We start from the raw sequence: 19,012 nt of genomic DNA, 5'->3' as shown, positions 1-19,012 counted from the left end.
CTTGAAACAGGGAATTGGGACACCACTTGCTCGATGTGAACACGCAAAATCGAGTACAAAGAGTTAAGACAAGGGGTAACTGGGAGAACTGGGATTTAGTCTGTTTTATGGCTCATGCCCCTTTGTGCAAGCATGTCAAATGAAACAAAATTAATAAACCACTATATATTTTACCTGAGTTGTATGATAAAGAAGTCTAAGGCCCCCTTGCGACACAAAAGTGCGTCTGCCCAAAGCACGACGTGTGATTCTATGAAGACAACACAATAGTGCGTGGCGGATCTCAATGGCCGAATGTTTAGTATCCTTGCTGTGCCAATCCTCATACAGCTGCAAGAGGCCAGAGACGTAACCTTTGGATACTGCTGAGGAGATGTTTGTATCTGTTAAGGATAGAAACAGAGAAACAAGACAAAACAGGTGTTTATCGTGAACAGGCTGGACTTATGCGCACAAAGCACCTGCTCCGGTCATACAAGGCCAGAACGACATGTAGCGGTGTGCTACAAATTAGGGGTGGGCGATATCGCAAATTAGGGTATCGATACCGATCCGATCCGATACCTGCCAGTATCGCCGATACCGATACCGATACTGGAAGTGTCGTCATCTGATGGGGGGAAGGGACTTCGGGGTATCGATAGTTTTGAAAAACAAATTTGTACTTTTGCCTTTATTAATTGATTATGATAATAATAGAACACAGTACAACGATTTAAGTCAAAAAATTAAATATTTATTACAAAAGTAATATCAATAGCAATAAAGTAATGCAAATATGGTGCAAACAACTACTGAACCTGGCTTGTTGCCTCACAACACACAAACACTTAAGGTAAATAACAAAACTGTAGTTATTGAACAACGTTGTAAACATGAACACAAAACAAAAGAACTGAGAAATTTAAATAAAAAAGTAATAATATCAATTACAATAAAGTAAGTAGTGCAAATAAGGTGAAAACAAATACTGAACTTGGCTAGTCGCCTCACAACACAAAAGAACTTAAGTAAAAAGGAAAACACTAGTTATTAAACAGTTGTAAAAATGAACACAAAACAAAAGAACTGAGAAATTCTTATCGTTATTTTAGTGCAATAAAATATTTTACAGTTTACAACCAAGACATTAAGTCGCACTGGAAACGCACGCGTGTGTGTGTCCGAGTGAACCTCGGAGCGAATTATACTGATGTGTGTGCGCGAATGCACCAAGTGTCATGTTAATTGTATTAATTTTATTTTATTTTGGGTTGAAGATGAATTTTTAAAGTGTTTTTAAATCTCGTTCGCGACCCATCACTAGGGAGGAGGGTGGAGTGGTGAGGAGCGCTCACATTTTTTTTTTTTAATCGAAGTGATTCGCTTAATTTGGTGAAGTATCGATACCATCACGCCAGTATCGATACGATACCGATACTCACCAAGTATCGATACTTGGTATCGGTACGCCCAGCCCTACTACAAATCCCGTATTCTCGGACAACTTCCCACAGGACACAGCGGAGGTATGCGTGTCAAATACATTTTCCTGTTCCTGACTTCCACGCAATGTTGAAGAGTTGTGTTGACCGAGACAGTCCCACAACAGCCAGAGTCTTAAGGAATTCTCTGCAAAAGGTTTTTGGACTACCTCAGCAACCTCGGCCACGATGATGGGCATGTCCACTTTCATGTCCTCAGATGCTGCTTCTTCTACGCAGGGTGTGTCAGTGGGATTAAGAAGTATTCCTCCCACTGTCCGATTATATCCTCAATTAGGTCTAGGCGATATATCGATAAACGCGATTAATCGCGTTTTTGTCTCTGTGCGATGTAGAAAATGACTATATCGTGATATTCGAGTATACGTTCTCACGCAGTTGCTTTTAGCTGCGGGCATTACACTACATGTGTCTCTCCCTCTTTACTCCCCTTCTCACAGAGACTTGAAACAATCGCACCTTCTTTCTTACATACGTCACACGCCCTCAGCGAGCAGAGAGGTAGCAGCATGGGTAACGATAGCTGTGATGCTAGCGAAGCCGTGCAAGTGGTAATGCGAGAGAAAGAAGGTGCGAATCTGGTAACAAATGAAGGAAGAATTGGTTCGGCTTCAAGCGGGAAGATGTCAAATAGACAACTTTAATTTGTCAAGTGTGGTGCACAAGCGTTGCTACCAGAAGAAGCATTACTGCTAATATGTATTATCATTTGAAAAGTCACCCGCTAATAACTGTTTAATAAATACAGTTTTGGTCAATTGACTTAGTTGGGATTTCCTTCTCTGCATGAAAGTTTATAAGTAGCATATATTAACCTTCGTCTTGTGTTAGGGTCGGCACCGACCCGTTTTAGTTTTTAAATGCATAAAAGAACCACATACATTTATTTTTATGCATCAAGGCTTTTTGACTTTGTCAGGAACCTCTATTTCAACAAAATAAAACTTGTTTTTTTTTTTTCACTAAATCATAAAATGCTCTGGTTGAAATTATGACCTTGGTGTTGTTAGGGTCGGTTTCGACACAGTTATAAAAATAAGACTATAAAGCAATAAGTAGTGCCAAAACTGAACACACTGACGGCCAGCTCCTCTCCCAATCATGTGAGCTTTAGGGGATCCTCATTTTACCTTGTTATCCTGTACAAAAACAATCAAAGACGGGCATGTCCAGACATTTGAGGTCAATTCAGTATAGAGTTGTTGACTTGCAGAGTGCACACCATAGATGTTACTATAGTTAAAATTATTAAAATGAAAAAATAAATAAAACTAATTTATTCAAGAGATGTGTTCTAATACCCCTCAGTAATGGTCAGGTAACACAACAACCTTTTTTTTGTTTATACGATTCTCTTGAGGTTCCTTTTACCATTTTTTTCAATTGAAATCAAGGGGTATACTGACAAAAAAAAGGCCCAATAGCCCACACCAAAAATATTAAAACCCATATTTTCATGGATAAGGAAACCTAACGAGGTAACCAAGAGATGAGAAACAAATTGGATGATAGATAATTGTTTTTAGTGTATTTTACAGCTGATTTAAGACATGGGTCAAAACCGACCCGTTAACATAAGAGATGGTAACAGAAAGCTAACACAAGAGGAAGGTTAATGCAGTTAAGAAGAATGTTTTAATGTAGACACATAGAATCACCATACTGCTGTGATTACCGTATTTTCCGCATTATATGGCGCACCTAAAAACCTCCAATTTTCTCAAAAGCTGAGAGAGCGCCTTTTAATCCGGTGCGCCTTATATAAGGAACATTATTGAGCCACAACAGGTCTCGCAACTACGGTAAGCAGCCGCCGACTTCATTTTCCCCCGTTGAAGAAGCGCGCGGTGCATGCTGGGATATATGACTGCGTGAGGCATGCTGTTACATTTCCATTTGTGTGTTCACGTAAAGAGCCCAAAATGGCTCCTATTAAGAGACACGCTTACGACGCAGAGTTTAAACTCAAGGCGATCAGTCACGCAGTAGAACACGGGAATAGAGCAGCAGCGAGAGATTTTAACATTAACGACTCGATTTAATATTAACAATGACTCAATTAATGACGACTTCAATGGGCAAGTTGGATGCCGTATTCGCCCAGCTATTTAATTAGGACACTGAAGAAAAAGAATTCGAGGGATTTGTGGATAAAAAATAACTTAATAAAGTGAGCTTTACCTGTTTATTTTTTGTGTTGTGTTGTGTGACATTAACGTTTGAGCAACGATGAGTTATTGATATATTGTTATTGCTTTGCACTATTTCGAGTGTTACTATTTTGTGATTGCACTAACGTTTGATTTACCGTAACAGCATCAGACTGTTTTTTACGTGTTTATTGAATTGAGGAAAAGTCCCCCCCCACTATGTGATATAAATGTTGCACTACATGTTATACCTCGCTGTTGTAAAAATATAAACAAAATACCACGTCACTGACTTTACCTCGAGGAAAATAATAAAACAGCTGTTTATTCGTGTTGGGAGTGAACAGAGTTGTCAGAACGCTGGTTTGTAATCTATTAATAAAGTTTGACTGTGCACTTAAGATGTGACTTTAAGGTTTTACTAATTACGTATAAAATACTACACGGTCTAGCTCCAGCCTATCTTGCCGATTGTATTGTACCATATGTCCCGGCAAGAAATCTGCGTTCAAAAGACTCCGGCTTATTAGTGATTCCTAGAGCCCAAAAAAAGTCTGCGGGCTATAGAGCGTTTTCCGTTCGGGCTCCAGTACTCTGGAATGCCCTCCCGGTAACAGTTCGAGATGCTACCTCAGTAGAAGCATTTAAGTCTCACCTTAAAACTCATCTGTATACTCTAGCCTTTAAATAGACCTCCTTTTTAGACCAGTTGATCTGCCGCTTCTTTTCTTTCTCCTATGTCCCCCCCTCCCTTGTGGAGGGGGTCCGGTCCGATGACCATGGATGAAGTACTGGCTGTACAGAGTCGAGACCCAGGATGGACCGCTCGTCGGGACCCAGGATGGACCGCTCGCCTGTATCGGTAGGGGACATCTCTACGCTGCTGATCCGCCTCCGCTTGAGATGGTTTCCTGTGGACGGGACTCTCGCTGCTGTCTTGGATCCGCTTGAACTGAACTCTCGCGGCTGTGTTGGAGCCACTATGGATTGAACTTTCACAGTATCATGTTAGACCCGCTCGACATCCATTGCTTTCGGTCCCCTAGAGAGGGGGGGGGGTTACCCACATCTGAGGTCCTCTCCAAGGTTTCTCATAGTCAGCATTGTCACTGGCGTCCCACTGGATGTGAATTCTCCCTGCCCACTGGGTGTGAGTTTTCCTTGCCCTTTTTTGTTGGTTCTTCCGAGGATGTTGTAGTCGTAATGATTTGTGCAGTCCTTTGAGACATTTGTGATTTGGGGTTATATAAATAAACATTGATTGATTGACTGACCTGACTGTTTTGTTCACATCCCCATTAGTGCCTAACGTAACCCCAGCCTCTACTGTAGCCTCTATTCTATGCGCCTTATAAAGCGATGCGCCTTATATATGAACAAAGTTTTAAAATAGGCCATTCATTGAGGGTGCGCCTTATAATCCGGTACACCGTATAGTGCGGAAAATACGGTGTATGTATCAAGTGTTAATTCAAGGCTAAGGCAAAAAATCGAGATATACATCGTGTATCGCGATATGGCCTAAAAATAGAGATATTAAAAAAAGGCCATATCGCCCAGCCCTATCCTCAATGGAAGTCGAGGTTACTGCTTTTTGAGATGTTTCATGGTTTGCCAGAACTTCTTCAAAACTGTGCTTCATGGCCATTGAGTTTTTTCTTCGACCATCAACAAAGCGTTGCATCTTTTGGCCTGCAAGTACTGTCAGCTGCTTCAGAAATCCCACAAGCTATCCATGCTCAATAACCCCTGCTTTCCACAGGATGTGAAACGACAGCGGAACGTCATTGTCACAGCGGCTAGCTTTGTCCGTTTTCATTCAAGTCAATGTGTCTCTTTCAACTGTCTGCGCTAAATCTATGCAGAGCTTCTATATATGCCTGTAAATTTGTTTAATTAGCGAAAACCTGCTCATTTGGGACAGGAAGTTATGCACAGATACAAAATAATCTATCCTGTATACCTTCAAAATAAAATAATCCGGAGTCATACCAGCTGGTACAGGGACCCAGCACTGTTATAAGTGATTTTAACTTTAAGTCAGAAGGACTAATTTTGTCAAGTTGACAGAACAAATCGGCCATCACAACTAAGTAAGAAGAGTTATCGCAACTTCAACTAGAAAAAAGCACAGAAACTCATTAACTCATTTTCTTTTTCTTCTATGTCCCACTCTCCCTTGTGGAGGGGGTCCGGTCCGATCCGGTGGCCATGTACTGCTTGCCTGTGTATCGGCTGGGGACAACTCTGCGCTGCTGATCCGCCTCCGCTTGGGATGGTTTCCTGCTGGCTCCGATGTGAACGGGACTCTCGCTGCTGTGTTGGATCCGCTTTGGACTGGACTCTCGCGACTGTGTTGGATCCATTATGGATTGAACTTTCACAGTATCATGTTAGACCCGCTCGACATCCATTGCTTTCGTCCTCTCCAAGGTTCTCATAGTCATCATTGTCACCGACGTCCCACTGGGTGTGAGTTTTCCTTGCCCTTATGTGGGCCTACCGAGGATGTCGTAGTGGTTTGTGCAGCCCTTTGAGACACTAGTGATTTAGGGCTATATAAGTAAACATTGATTGATTGATTGATTAAAAACCCAGGATAATATATTCAGAAAGTAAGTCAAGGTGGGCTTTTCAACAAACACACAAGCGCCTGCAAGTTTAACCTTGAAAATCTGGTTAAATAATTTCAACCAACATATTTTGTAGTAATCTTTCCCGCTGAACATAATTTGATAAAGAAACACTTTGCTCGTAGTATCAATTGTCTCAATATGGCTCAGTAGATATTTTTTTAAAAGATTTTGGTATAACTACTTTCAAAAAATTTTGAGCACACTTGAAAATGCTGTGATAATATTGATGACCATGATAATTTTGGTCACAATAGCCGTGATAGAAAAATGTTCCTGTGACATCTCTAGTTGCGTGCTATTCCAATGATTCGTTCAAGGGACAAACACATTTATTTGGACTACTAAAGAGGCACTGGCAGCTGCGCTTGTGTCTGTGGAGGTCTACTATGACAGTCGCACAACTACTAAAACAACGATTCAATGATGTGATACCACCATGTAAACATCCCATTTGTGGACAGGCAGCGATTCAGGAGAGATATTATTTACTCTAAAAACTTGCATTCATCAAGAGCTGCCAAAGGCAACATGTCATAGTTTTAGTTATTCCTGTGGACTGCAGCTAATGCTTCTCTCCATTGCTGACGTCACTCGTAACTTGGCAACAGGCACTCCGTCTAAATATAAAATAATATACCATAATATAATAGTATAATATATCAGTATATGTTATATAATGTATATTACATATATGTTATATTGCTACTATAGTACATTTTTAGTCTACTTTATACCTTTTGTTTCCATCCTTATCCTTTCCATCCTTTGTAACTGAGCTACTGTGTGGAACAATTTCCCTTGTGGATCAATAAAGTTTTTCTAGGTCTAAGTCTAAAAGGCACACACTCACACTCTCTAATCTCAAGAAACATATCTGAATGGTATACACAGCTACTACGTATTACATATGCCTTAGTTTTACGATTACTGAGAGTATTTCTGCTATGTCTGTCATTCAAAATGTAAGATCTCAGACAGGGCAAAAACTCATACACCTGTATACCAGGGGTGCCCATTACGTCGATCGCGAGCTATCAGTCGACCGCGGGGGGGTGTGTCAGTCGATCTCGAGCCAGGCTTTTAAAAAAAATAGACCTAAAAATTAGTGATCATCAATCTTCACCACGACGTCACTTAAATGACATTCACGGTACCGGAGGGTCTTGTGAGAGGACGCTGGCTGCTGCAAGATCATTATTATGAAAATATGACCGAGAGGAAGGCGAGAAACACTTTTTATTTCAACAGACTCTCGCGCCGTACCTTCCGTCAAAACTCTAAAGGCCGACTGCACATTTCCTATCTTCACAATAAAAGCCCTGCTTCATGCTGCCTGCGCTAACTAAATACAGAGTCTCGGAAAACTGGCGTGCACAATCGATCCCTCAGAAAGCTGGCGTGCACATCACTTGTGCACGCCAGCTTTCCGAGACTCTTATTTTGTTAGCGCAGGCAGCATGAAGCAGGGCTTTTATTGTGAAGATAGGAAATGTGCAGTCCGCCTTTAGAGTTTTGACGGAAGGGACGGCGCGAAAGTCTGTTGAAATAAAAAGTGTTTCTCGCCTTCCTCTCGGTCATTTTTTCATAATAATGAACTGGCAGCAGCCAGCGTCATCTCACAAGACCCTCGGGTGCCGTGAATGTCAATCAAGCAAGCTACGGAATTTGCCGCCAATGTTTTTCTTGTAAAGTGTATGGAAGCTGGATGAATTAGATGCCAAAAACCAGCCACTTTCATGTGGTATTGACCATAAAGGACAACTTTTTTTCTCCTCCATTTGAAAATGTGGGCGTTATCATCATTACTGTCTGATTCCAATCAATCCAAGTCATCAGAATCAGGTAATACACCAACTTATATTCTTGTCTTCGTGAAAGAAAGACCTCTATATGTGTTACACATGCTTGTATTATCATTAAACACATTTAACTTGTTTACAAAAATATCTCTTTCATAAATAAATAAATATAAATGATATATATAAATGAGGTAGATCCCCTCGAGTTGATCAATTGAAAAGTAGCTCGCCTGCAGAAAAGGTGTGGGCACCCCTGCTGTGTACTAACTCCATTTTACATTGTTTTGATTTGAACCAAAAAAAATAGAGCAGATCAAACTTCATTTTATGCTTGTGGTATGTAAGGCAAAAGATAATAGTTTAATGTTTTGTTTAACTATGTCCAGGATTTAGCATTGGAGAGATACAGACTCTCTAGAACAGGGGTCCCCAAACGTTTTGACCCGTGGCCGCATTGGGTCAAAAAAAAAAAAAAAAAAAAAGATTCAAGAGCGTGCACCTGCCGCGTTCTCGCCCGACTTTGCGGGGGAAAAGTAATGACGTCACGTGGGGCGGTATAGCTCGGTTGGCAGAGCGGCCGTGCCAGCAACTTGAGGGTTGCAGGTTCGATTCCCGCTTCTGCCAGCCTAGTCACTGCCGTTGTGTCCTTGGGCAAGACACTTTACCCACCTGCTCCCGGTGCCACCCACACTGGTTTAAATGTAACTTAGATATTGGGTTTCACTATGTAAAGCGCTTTGAGTCACTGGAGAAAAGCGCTATACAAATATAATTCACTTCACTTCACTATTGGTGGAAAAATTATGCATTTTTCTACACAATATGATTTGCCTGAGCGGCTAGAAGAACCAGTAACAAGTGGTAGAAAATGGATTGAAGGATGGACGAAAAAGGACAAATTAAAAAAATAATAACAAAAAAAAAAAAAAAAAATGTATTTTTAATTTTTTTACTCTGGACTGCGGGCCAGATTTTGGGGACCCCTGCCGTAGAAGTTTAACCTTTGTGTGTAGCTATGGCATTTGCTACTTTTCTCTCGTCCACCCGCACAGTCTCTTTTATTGCGCCGGCCATAAAACACTATAAACCCGTTGATCTCAGAATATAATCTGGTATGTTGTGTTGTGACGAAAGTGACTCAAAACAGAAGGCTAGTTGTGCCGGTAATCCTTGTCCAAAGTGCAAAATAAAAGCGAAAACGTTAAAAAAAAACTACGAAATGAGGCAGCCTTGGCCAATCAAACGGTAATGTCTGCACTTTCCAATGATTGGATCTTCTTCCTTACTGACATGAGACTTTAAAGTAGTGGTTCTCAAATGGGGGTACGTGTACCCCTGGGGGTATTTGAAGGTATGCCAAGGGGTACGTGAGATTTATTTTTTTTAAATATTCGAAAAATAGCCACAATTCAAAAATCCTTTATAAATATATTTATTGAATAATACTTCAACAAAATAAACTGTGAAAAAAAATACAACAATGCAATATTCAGTGTTGACAGCTAGATTTTTTTGTGGACATGTTCCATAAATATTGATGTTAAAGATTTCTTATTTTGGGAAGAAATGTTGAGAATTAAGTTCATGAATCCAGAAGGATCTCTATTACAATCCCCTAAGAGGGCACTTTAAGTGGATGATTACTTCTATGTGTAGAAATCTTTATTTATAATTGAATCACTTGTAAATAAATATTTCTACACAAAGAAATAATCATCAATTTACGCCCGGTTGGAGCTGACATAGGCACCAGCACCCCCCGGGACACCAAAGGGAATAAGCGGTAGAAAAATCGATGGAATGAATGAATCACTTGTTTATTTTTCAACAAGTTTTTAGTTATTTTTATATCTTTTTTTCCAAATAGTTCGAGAAAGACCACAACAAATGAGCAATATTTTTCACTGTTATACAATTTAATAAATCAGAAACTGATGACATAGTGCTGTATTTTACTTCTTTATCTCTTTATCTCTATCCATCCATCCATTTTCTACCGCTTATTCCCTTTTGGGGTCGCGGGGCGCGCTGGCGCCTATCTCAGCTACAATCGGGTGGAAGGCGGGGTACACCCTGGACAAGTCGCCACCTCATCACAGGGCCAACACAGATAGACAGACAACATTCACACTCACATTCACACACTAGGGACCATTTAGTGTTGCCAATCAACCTATCCCCAGGTGCATGTCTTTGGAGGTGGGAGGGGCCTATCCCCAGGTGCATGTCTTTGGAAGTGGGAGGAAGCCGGAGTACCCGGAGGGAACCCACGCATTCACGGGGAGAACATGCAAACTCCACACAGAAAGATCCCGACCCTGGATTTGAACCCAGGACTGCAGGACCTTCGTATTGTGAGGCAGACGCACTAACCCCTCTGCCACCGTGAAGCCCTCTTTATCTCTATTTCAACCAAAAATGCTTTGCTCTGATTAGGGGGTACTTGAATTTAAAAAATGTTCACTGAAAAAAGGTTGAGAACCACTGCTTTAAAAGGACCGGGTCTGATCACGCATGGACGTTAACTGCCATCGCTCTCTTGTGGTGGAAATTGATAACAGTCATAACTTCCTTGCACATGCGCCGATCTTTCTTGAAATTTTGGATGGTGGCTTAGGGTGTTGGGTGGGACGCAACTGCATTACCACTGCACTGCCTTTATCGCCCACTCGTGGTGTAATATTTTAACTTTCATAACTTCCTTCAACATGCTTCGGCTTCTTAATATTTTGGATGGCGGGCTGGGGTTTTGGGTGGGATGCAACTGCATGACCACTGCGTCACCTTTATCACCCCCTTGTGGCAGAAAAGTAAAGCTGTCATATCTTCCTCCCAAATGCTCCAATCCTCCTGAAATGTTTAATGGTGGGTCAGGGTGATCGGTGGTACGCAACTGCATCCCTACTGCGGTGCCATTACCGTCACCTTGGGGTGAAAAATCATAGCTTTCATTACTTCCTTACACATGCTCATATTTTCATGACATTTTTGATGGTGGATCTGGATGTTGGGTGGGATGCAACTACTTGACTACTGCGGCACTATTATCACCCTTGTGTGTTGAAAAACTACAACGGTAATAATTTCTTAATTCATTTTAGAATCTTTCTGAATTTTTGGATGGTGGGTGGGAGTATTGGGTGCAATCGAAGTGCAGTAATGCATCGGTGCCAATATTGCCCCTTTGTGGTGGAAAAATTTAAACTTTGAAACTTCCATGGATGTGCTCTAATCTTCTTGCCAGTTTGGTTAAGGGTCAGTGTATGGAAAAGGATGTGACCGCAGGCATCATGCGTGCCAGCCAACTTGTTGAGGGCACGTTCAATCTTGCTCGCAGCTTTGATTAAAAGAATGATTTATTAACACATGAACATGGTGCATGGGAGTTTGCCCAACCAGTCTACATGTGCTTTGTGGACTTGGAGAAGGCTTTCGACCGTGTCCCTCGGGAAGTCCTGTGGGGAGTGCTCAGAGAGTATGGGGTATCGGACTGTCTTATTGTGGCGGTCCGCTCCCTGTACGATCAGTGCCAGAGTTTGGTCCGCATTGCCGGCAGTAAGTCGGACACGTTTCCAGTGAGGGTTGGACTCCGCCAAGGCTGTCCTTTGTCACCGATTCTGTTCATAACTTTTATGGACAGAATTTCTAGGCGCAGTCAAGGCGTTGAGGGGTTCCGGTTTGGTGACCGCAGGATTAGGTCTCTGCTTTTTGCAGATGATCTGGTCCTGATGGCTTCATCTGACCGGGATCTTCAGCTCTCACTGGATCGGTTCGCAGCCGAGTGTGAAGCGACCGGAATGAGAATCAGCACCTCCAAGTCTGAGTCCATGGTTCATGCCCGGAAAAGGGTGGAATGCCATCTCCGGGTTGGGGAGGAGACCCTGCCCCAAGTGGAGGAGTTCAAGTACCTAGGAGTCTTGTTCACGAGTGGGGGAAAAGTGGATCGTGAGATCGACAGGCGGATCGGTGCGGCGTCTTCAGTAATGCGGACATTGTACCGTTCCGTTGTGGTGAAGAAGGAGCTGAGCCGGAAGGCAAAGCTCTCAATTTACCGGTCGATCTACGTTCCCATCCTCACCTATGGTCATGAGCTTTGGGTCATGACCGAAAGGATAAGATCACGGGTACAAGCGGCCGAAATGAGTTTCCTCCACCGGGTGGCGGGGCTCTCCCTTAGAGATAGGGTGAGAAGCTCTGTCATCCGGGAGGAGCTCAAAGTAAAGCCGCTGCTCCTTCACATCGAGAGGAGCCAGATGAGGTGGTTCGGGCATCTGGTCAGGATGCCACCCGAACGCCTCCCTAGGGAGGTGTTTAGGGCACGTCCAACCGGTAGGAGGCCACGGGGAAGACCCAGGACACGTTGGGAAGACTATGTCTCCCGGCTTGCCTGGGAACGCCTCGGGATCCCCCGGGAAGAGCTAGACGAAGTGGCTGGGGAGAGGGAAGTCTGGGTTTCCCTGCTTAGGCTGTTGCCCCCGCGACCCGACCTCGGATAAGCGGAAGAAGATGGATGGATGTGAAAGGTATCCATTCCTATTGACAACACTATAATATGTCACATATATACTGAATTATTTATTTGTGGAATAATAGCTGAATAATGCATGTTATGGCACAGTAACTATTACTGATTGTTGTTGAATGATTTGCCATGTGTAAATCCAGCAAACCATAAGATAGTAAATGAACTTACTTGAGCAAAGCAGAGCAGCAAATGCATTAATGGATGCCCTGCAAAAACATAAAAATAACTTAGTCCCACTCCTTAACACACAATACACAGTATTATGTCATGTTTTCTGCTTTGTTTATGGTCTTGATTATTTACACCGACTGTAATGAGAATATGTGAGTCATGACGAGACTTTGTGTAAAATGCTTTGTTCCATATTTTACTGTACATATTCATGCAACTGTGTAAGTACTGTATATATGATGAGTCTCAATCAGTGAGTTTTAGCAGCAGAATAAAAATACTTCTCCCAATGGTATTGTTAAATGTTGGCTTTCAAGCAGTTTGTCCATTGGGCTAGAATCAGTTTTGTTGCGCTTTTAACCAACATTCTTGTGTTTTCATGCAAGTATACAAGTTTATTTACACAAGCATTGAACACTGAAGCAATGATCTGCGGACCCCAGTGTAGGGGTTTTAAAAGGTTCAGTTAGTGCATAACGCACGTATTCTCAGTACATACTTGATTGTTTGCAGATTCTCGGTGGTATAACGAGGCATAAGGCGGTAAATGTCATCTTGCCCTTGGTTTGAGCCGATTAGAGTTGCTGTGGAAACTGTAACACAATAGAACACAATAATTAAGAATGCCAACAAATATATTTGTTAGAATAGTTTTTAGGAAAGCTAAACAAAGCTAACATCCCCTCACACCTGGACATTGAAGTCATACATGAATCTTCCATATATAAATGTTGATTCCTATTTTATATGGTCAGAATAAGCAACTACAAAACCCAAAACCAGTGAAGTTTGCACGTTGTGTAAATCGTAAAAAAAAAACTGAATACAATGATTTGCTCATCCTTTTCAACCTATATTCAATTGAATACACTGCAAAGACAAGATAATTAACTTTCAAACTGGAAAACGTTATTTTTTTGCAAATATTAGCTCATTCGGAATTTGATACCTGCAACATATTTTAAAATAGCTGGCACGAGTGGCAAAAAAGACTGAGAAAGTTGAGGAATGCTCGTCAAACCCTTATTTGGAACATCCCACAGGTGAACAGGCTATTTGGGAACAGGTGGGTGCCATGATTGGGTATAAAAGCAGCTTCCATGAAATGCTCAGTCATTCACAAACAAGGATGGGGCGAGAGTCACCATTTTGTGAACAAATGCGTGAGCAAACTGCTGTACAGTGTAAGAAGAACATTTCTCAACAAGCTATTGCAAGGAATTTAGGGATTTCACCAATTTCTGTCTGTAATATTTTCAGAAGGTTGAGAGAATCTGGAAAAATCACTGCACGTAAGCAGCTAACTTAGATCCCTCAGGCGGTACTCCGGATATCACCACATGGGCTCAGGAACACTTCATAAAACCACTGTCCGTAGGTTCAGTTCGTCACTACACCTGTAAGTGCAAAGCCAAAGTAATTTATCAAAAAAAAAATTTAAAAAACGCCGCAGGCTTCGCTGGGCCCGAACTCATATAAGATGGACTGATGCAAAGTGGAAAACTGTTCTGTGTTCTGACGAATCCACATTTTAAATTGTTTTTGGAAACTGTGGACATTATGTGCTCCGGAACAAAGAAGAAAATAACCATCCGGACTGTTATAGGTGCAAAGTTCAAAAGCCAGCATCTATGATGGTATGTGGGTGTATTAGTGTCCAAGGCATGGGTAACTTACACATCTGTGAGGGCGCCATTAATGCTGAAACGTACATTCAAGTTTTGGAGCAACATATGTTGTCATCCGAGCAACGTTATCATGGACGCCCCTGCTTATTTCAGCAAGACAATGCCAAGTCACGTGTTACAACAGCGTGGTTTCATAGTATAATAGTGCGGGTACTAGACTGGCCCGTCTGTAATCCAGACCTATCTCCCATTGAAAATGTGTGGCACAATATGAAGCCTAAAATATTGTTGAACAACTTAAGCTGTACATCAAAAAATAATTGGAAATAATTCCACCTGAAAAGCTTCAAAATTTGTTCTCAGTTCCCAAACGTTTACTGAGTGTTAAAAGGAAAGGCCATGTAACACAGTGGTAAAAATGCTCCTGTGCCAACTTTTTTGCAATGTGTTGCTGCCATTAAGTTCTAAGTTAATTATTATTTGCAAAAAACAAATTCAGTTTCCCAGTTCGAACATTTAATATCTTGTCTTTGCAGTCTATTCAATTGAATATAAGTTGAAAAGGATTTGCAAAACCATTGTATTCTGTTTTTATTTACAAATTTTGCAACCTGCCAACTTCCCTGGTTTTGGGTTTTGTATACACTGCTTGAAAATAGTCCAGTGAGCGATTCCTATCAAATTGCTGACCCTGCTTCTTAAAAGAATTGACATAGAGAATTGTAAATCGGAACCATAATTCTCCAAATACAAACAACGCCTAATCCTAGTTAACTGAGTACGGAGTTTGAGTACCTGATGTATTTACCTGATTGAGCAAAGACTTGGATGACTAAGAGGCATGCTGCAGCCCTCTTGGCATGTTTGATGTTGTTCTTGAGCAGGTTTAACGTCAGCAGAACAGCTCCAGCCTCCTCGGCTTTTTTACCTATGCTGCGGTCTGCAAAAAAACACATTGTATTATGTAGTAGATTGATTGATTGATTGAGAAGTATATTGACATCTTAAATAATTGAATCCATGTAATGCTTTAAAAAGGCAAATGGATGGCACAAAAAGCCAAAAGGCTTGTTTCCATTGTGGTCCATTAAATATTCATCACATTTGATACACTCAATAATAAAATATATATAACCGGTAACATGTATATGAAAAAATATGTAAAAAAATTGATACATTATGTACAAGTACACAGTATGCATGTCAGGTGATTTGAAAAACAATATATACAAAAAAAAAAAGATAAAAATACATTTTAACCACAACAACATCTGAGCTCTCGTCGCTAGTTATACCAGGCTGCTTGAAGAAAAGCGTCAGGAAACGCATATGATGCAAGTGCTTGTGGATTGGATGGGGGGAGGTGGCGAGCACCTCCCCGCCGCCCCTCCCAAAAAAAAAGCCTAGGAAAACGCCGGTGGAGACGGAGCGAAGACCCTCCACCTCGAAGGCGGAGCTGGGCAGGCGGCAGTGGCATCCGCAGGCCACCAGGGCGAGCTGTTGGCCAAAAAGAGGGAGGACAAGGGCAAGACAGTGAGAACAGCAATGCAGAGGAGGCGCCACCTGCTGACAACAAAAAGGCAGCAGAGAAAGTAGCCAATAAGGAAGAACCAGAAAACAAGAAGCTGGAAGATGTAGTGGACAAGATGGAGGAGGAAGAAGCTAAAGTACAGCCACAAGACCAGCAGGTAGACGAGCCTGCTGACAAGAAGGAAGAACCAGAAGACAAGACGGTAGAAAATGACGCCGCAAACAAGGAGCAGGAAGAAGCTAAAGTACATGCTCCAGAAGAGGTGCCATGGCCTGCACCACGTCAAACCCCAGTGCCTGCACCACAGCCAGGGGAACGGGCAACTAAAGAAAATGAGGAAGAAGCGAAAGATGGAATAGAAGAAATACTTGGAGAAATGCAAGAAAAGGACAAAGAAGACGTCAAAGAGGACAAAGGGAAAGTTAAACAAGAAGAAGTGGAAGGAACTCAAGAAATTGAGAAAAGAGAAGAAGCACTTGCATATAAAGAAAACGACGAAGATAAAGATAAAGAAAAAGGGGAAGGAACTCAAGAAATTGAGAGAGAAGAAATGCCTGAAAGAATTCAAGGAAATTATAGGGACAAGGAAAAAGTGAAAGAGACTCAAAAAATTGAGTGTGAAGAAATGCGGGAAGATGAAGACAAAGTTTAAAAGACTCAAGAAACTGAGAAAGAAGAAGTGGAAGGAACTCAAGAAATTGAAGAAGAAGATTATTCTGATGACGAAGAAGAGGAAGATGATGATGATGATGATGAAGAAGATTCGGTGAAGACGAGCCGGAGCATGATGATGAGGAGGAGGATGAAGAAGACAAGGAAGACAAAGAAAGGGATGAAGGAAAAGACAAAGAAAAAGTCGAAAAGGGCGAGGAAGCGGAAGTGTAACCACAAAGCGAATAGGGGTCAGAGGAAGAGGACAAGCTCACCTCGGTGGAGCTAATGACAGAAGAAGAGAAGACAGGTGGCCGCAGCAGTTTTTTTTCCTGCTCTTTAAAGAGAAGGGGGGGGGGGGGGGTCTCAGCCGGACTGAGGCCCGGCTTCGAACCGGCGGTGGAGGTATGTGGAGAGACGGAGCCAATCAGCCGACAGCGGGCTGGGAGAAGCGGCTGTCCTGCCCAAGATGGAGGCCAGGAGGCGGAGCATGCAGCAGATCGGAGAGGTGGGGCACGGCTGGATCGACACTACAGCCATCAGAGTTAGGTGCGTACACAACACACCTGTGCTCAATCCCTGCATCTTCTGCTGCAGCATAAAAAGGGAGAGGGAGGAGCAGTCATTGCAGAGAAGTAGGAGAGGAAACACACGACGACAACGACCACGAGCCCGAAGAGAAAGACCCAGAACAAGATGAGCCCCCGCATCAGACGCAGCCACCGAAAGGCGTGCCGCGACAAGCAGGAAGAGCCGGCGCACTAGAAATGGGCGCGACCGACTGGCAAGAAGACATGGTGATTGAAATAATAAACCAGAGTCAAACCTGCTACGATGCGTCCTGTAGCGATTGTCACTCAATCAATCAATCAATGTTTATTTATATAGCCCCAAATCACAAATGTCTCAAAGGACTGCACAAATCATTACGACTACAACATCCTCGGAAGAACCCACAAAAGGGCAAGGAAAACTCACACCCAGTGGGCAGGGAGAATTCACATCCAGTGGGACGCCAGTGACAATGCTGACTATGAGAAACCTTGGAGAGGACCTCAGATGTGGGCAACCCCCCCCCCGCTTTAGGGGATCGAAAGCAATGGATGTCGAGCGGGTCCAACATGATACTGTGAAAGTTCAATCCATAGTGGCTCCAACACAGCCGCGAGAGTTCAGTTCAAGCTGATCCAAGACAGCAGCGAGAGTCCCGTCCACAGGAAACCATCTCAAGCGGCGGCGGATCAGCAGCGTAGAGATGTCCCCAACCGACACAGGCAAGCGGTCCATCCTGGGTCTCGACTCTGGACAGCCAGTACTTCATCCATGGTCCTCGGACGGGATCCCCTCCACAAGGGAGGAGGGGACATAGGAGAAAGAAAAGAAGCGGCAGATAAACTGGTCTAAAAAGGAGGTCTATTTAAAGGCTAGAGTATACAAATGAGTTTTAAGGTGAGACTTAAATGCTTCTACTGAGGTAGCATCTCGAACTGTTACCGGGAGGGCATTCCAGAGTACTGGAGCCCGAACGGAAAACGCTCTATAGCCCGCAGACTTTTTTTGGGCTCTAGGAATCACTAATAAGCCGGAGTCTTTTGAACGCGGATTTCTTGCCGGGACATATGGTACAATACAATCGGCAAGATAGGCTGGAGCTAGACTGTGTAGTATTTTATACGTAAGTAGTAAAACCTTAAAGTCACATCTTAAGTGCACAGGAAGCCAGTGCAGGTGAGCCAGTACAGGCGTAATATGATCAAACTTTCTTGTTCTTGTCAAAAGTCTAGCAGCCGCATTTTGTACCAACTGTAATCTTTTAATGCTAGACATGGGGAGACCCGAAAATAATACGTAACAGTAATCGAGACGAGACGTAACAAACGCATGGATAAGGAACTCGGCGTCTTTAGTGGACAAAATGGAGCGAATTTTAGCGATATTACGGAGATGAAAGAAGGCCGTTTTAGTAACGCTTTTAATGTGTAACTCAAAGGAGAGAGTTGGGTCGAAGATAATAACCAGATTTTTTACCGAGTCACCTTGTTTTATTATTTGGTTGTCAAATGTTAAAGTTGTATTATTAAAAGGGTCACTACAGCCCACAAGGGGGTGGCTGAAGTCCCGTCACACTCACCCACTATTAATTATTTAAATTAATAGTGTATTAATTTAATTAAATTGTTTAACAGTGCATAATATTGCTCATTTGTAGTGGTCTTTCTTGAACTATCTGGAAAAAAAGATATAAGAATAACTAAAAACTTGTTGAAAAATAAACAAGTGATTCAATTATAAATAAAGATTTCTGAACTTAGAAGTAATCATAAACTTAAAGTGCACTCTTTGGGGATTGTAATAGAGATCCATCTGGATTCATCAACTTCATTCTAAACATTTCTTCACAAAAAAAGAAGTCTTTAACATCAATATTTATGGAACA

At 42.3% G+C, this 19,012-nt stretch overlaps 1 protein-coding gene across 2 annotated transcripts in view; it reads right to left on the bottom strand.

Moving 5' to 3' along the window:
• LOC133563518 (cytosolic carboxypeptidase 4) overlaps positions 1-19,012 on the bottom strand; it is a 199,740-nt gene that overhangs the window by 123,803 nt on the left and 56,925 nt on the right. For both annotated transcript variants that reach the window (XM_061917681.1, XM_061917680.1), the window contains exons 5-8: positions 15,202-15,333; positions 13,265-13,358; positions 12,763-12,800; positions 175-383 (exon numbers count right to left, since the gene is read on the bottom strand). In XM_061917681.1, the coding sequence (XP_061773665.1) occupies positions 175-383; positions 12,763-12,800; positions 13,265-13,358; positions 15,202-15,333 (473 nt within the window). The remainder of the gene's footprint in view (positions 1-174; positions 384-12,762; positions 12,801-13,264; positions 13,359-15,201; positions 15,334-19,012) is intronic.

This window comes from Nerophis ophidion, linkage group LG12 (assembly GCF_033978795.1).
Source record: "Nerophis ophidion isolate RoL-2023_Sa linkage group LG12, RoL_Noph_v1.0, whole genome shotgun sequence".
NCBI lineage: Eukaryota > Metazoa > Chordata > Actinopteri > Syngnathiformes > Syngnathidae > Nerophis > Nerophis ophidion.
The sequence above is the reverse complement of the archived record's forward strand: the minus strand, read 5'-3'. Positions and strand labels throughout refer to the sequence as shown.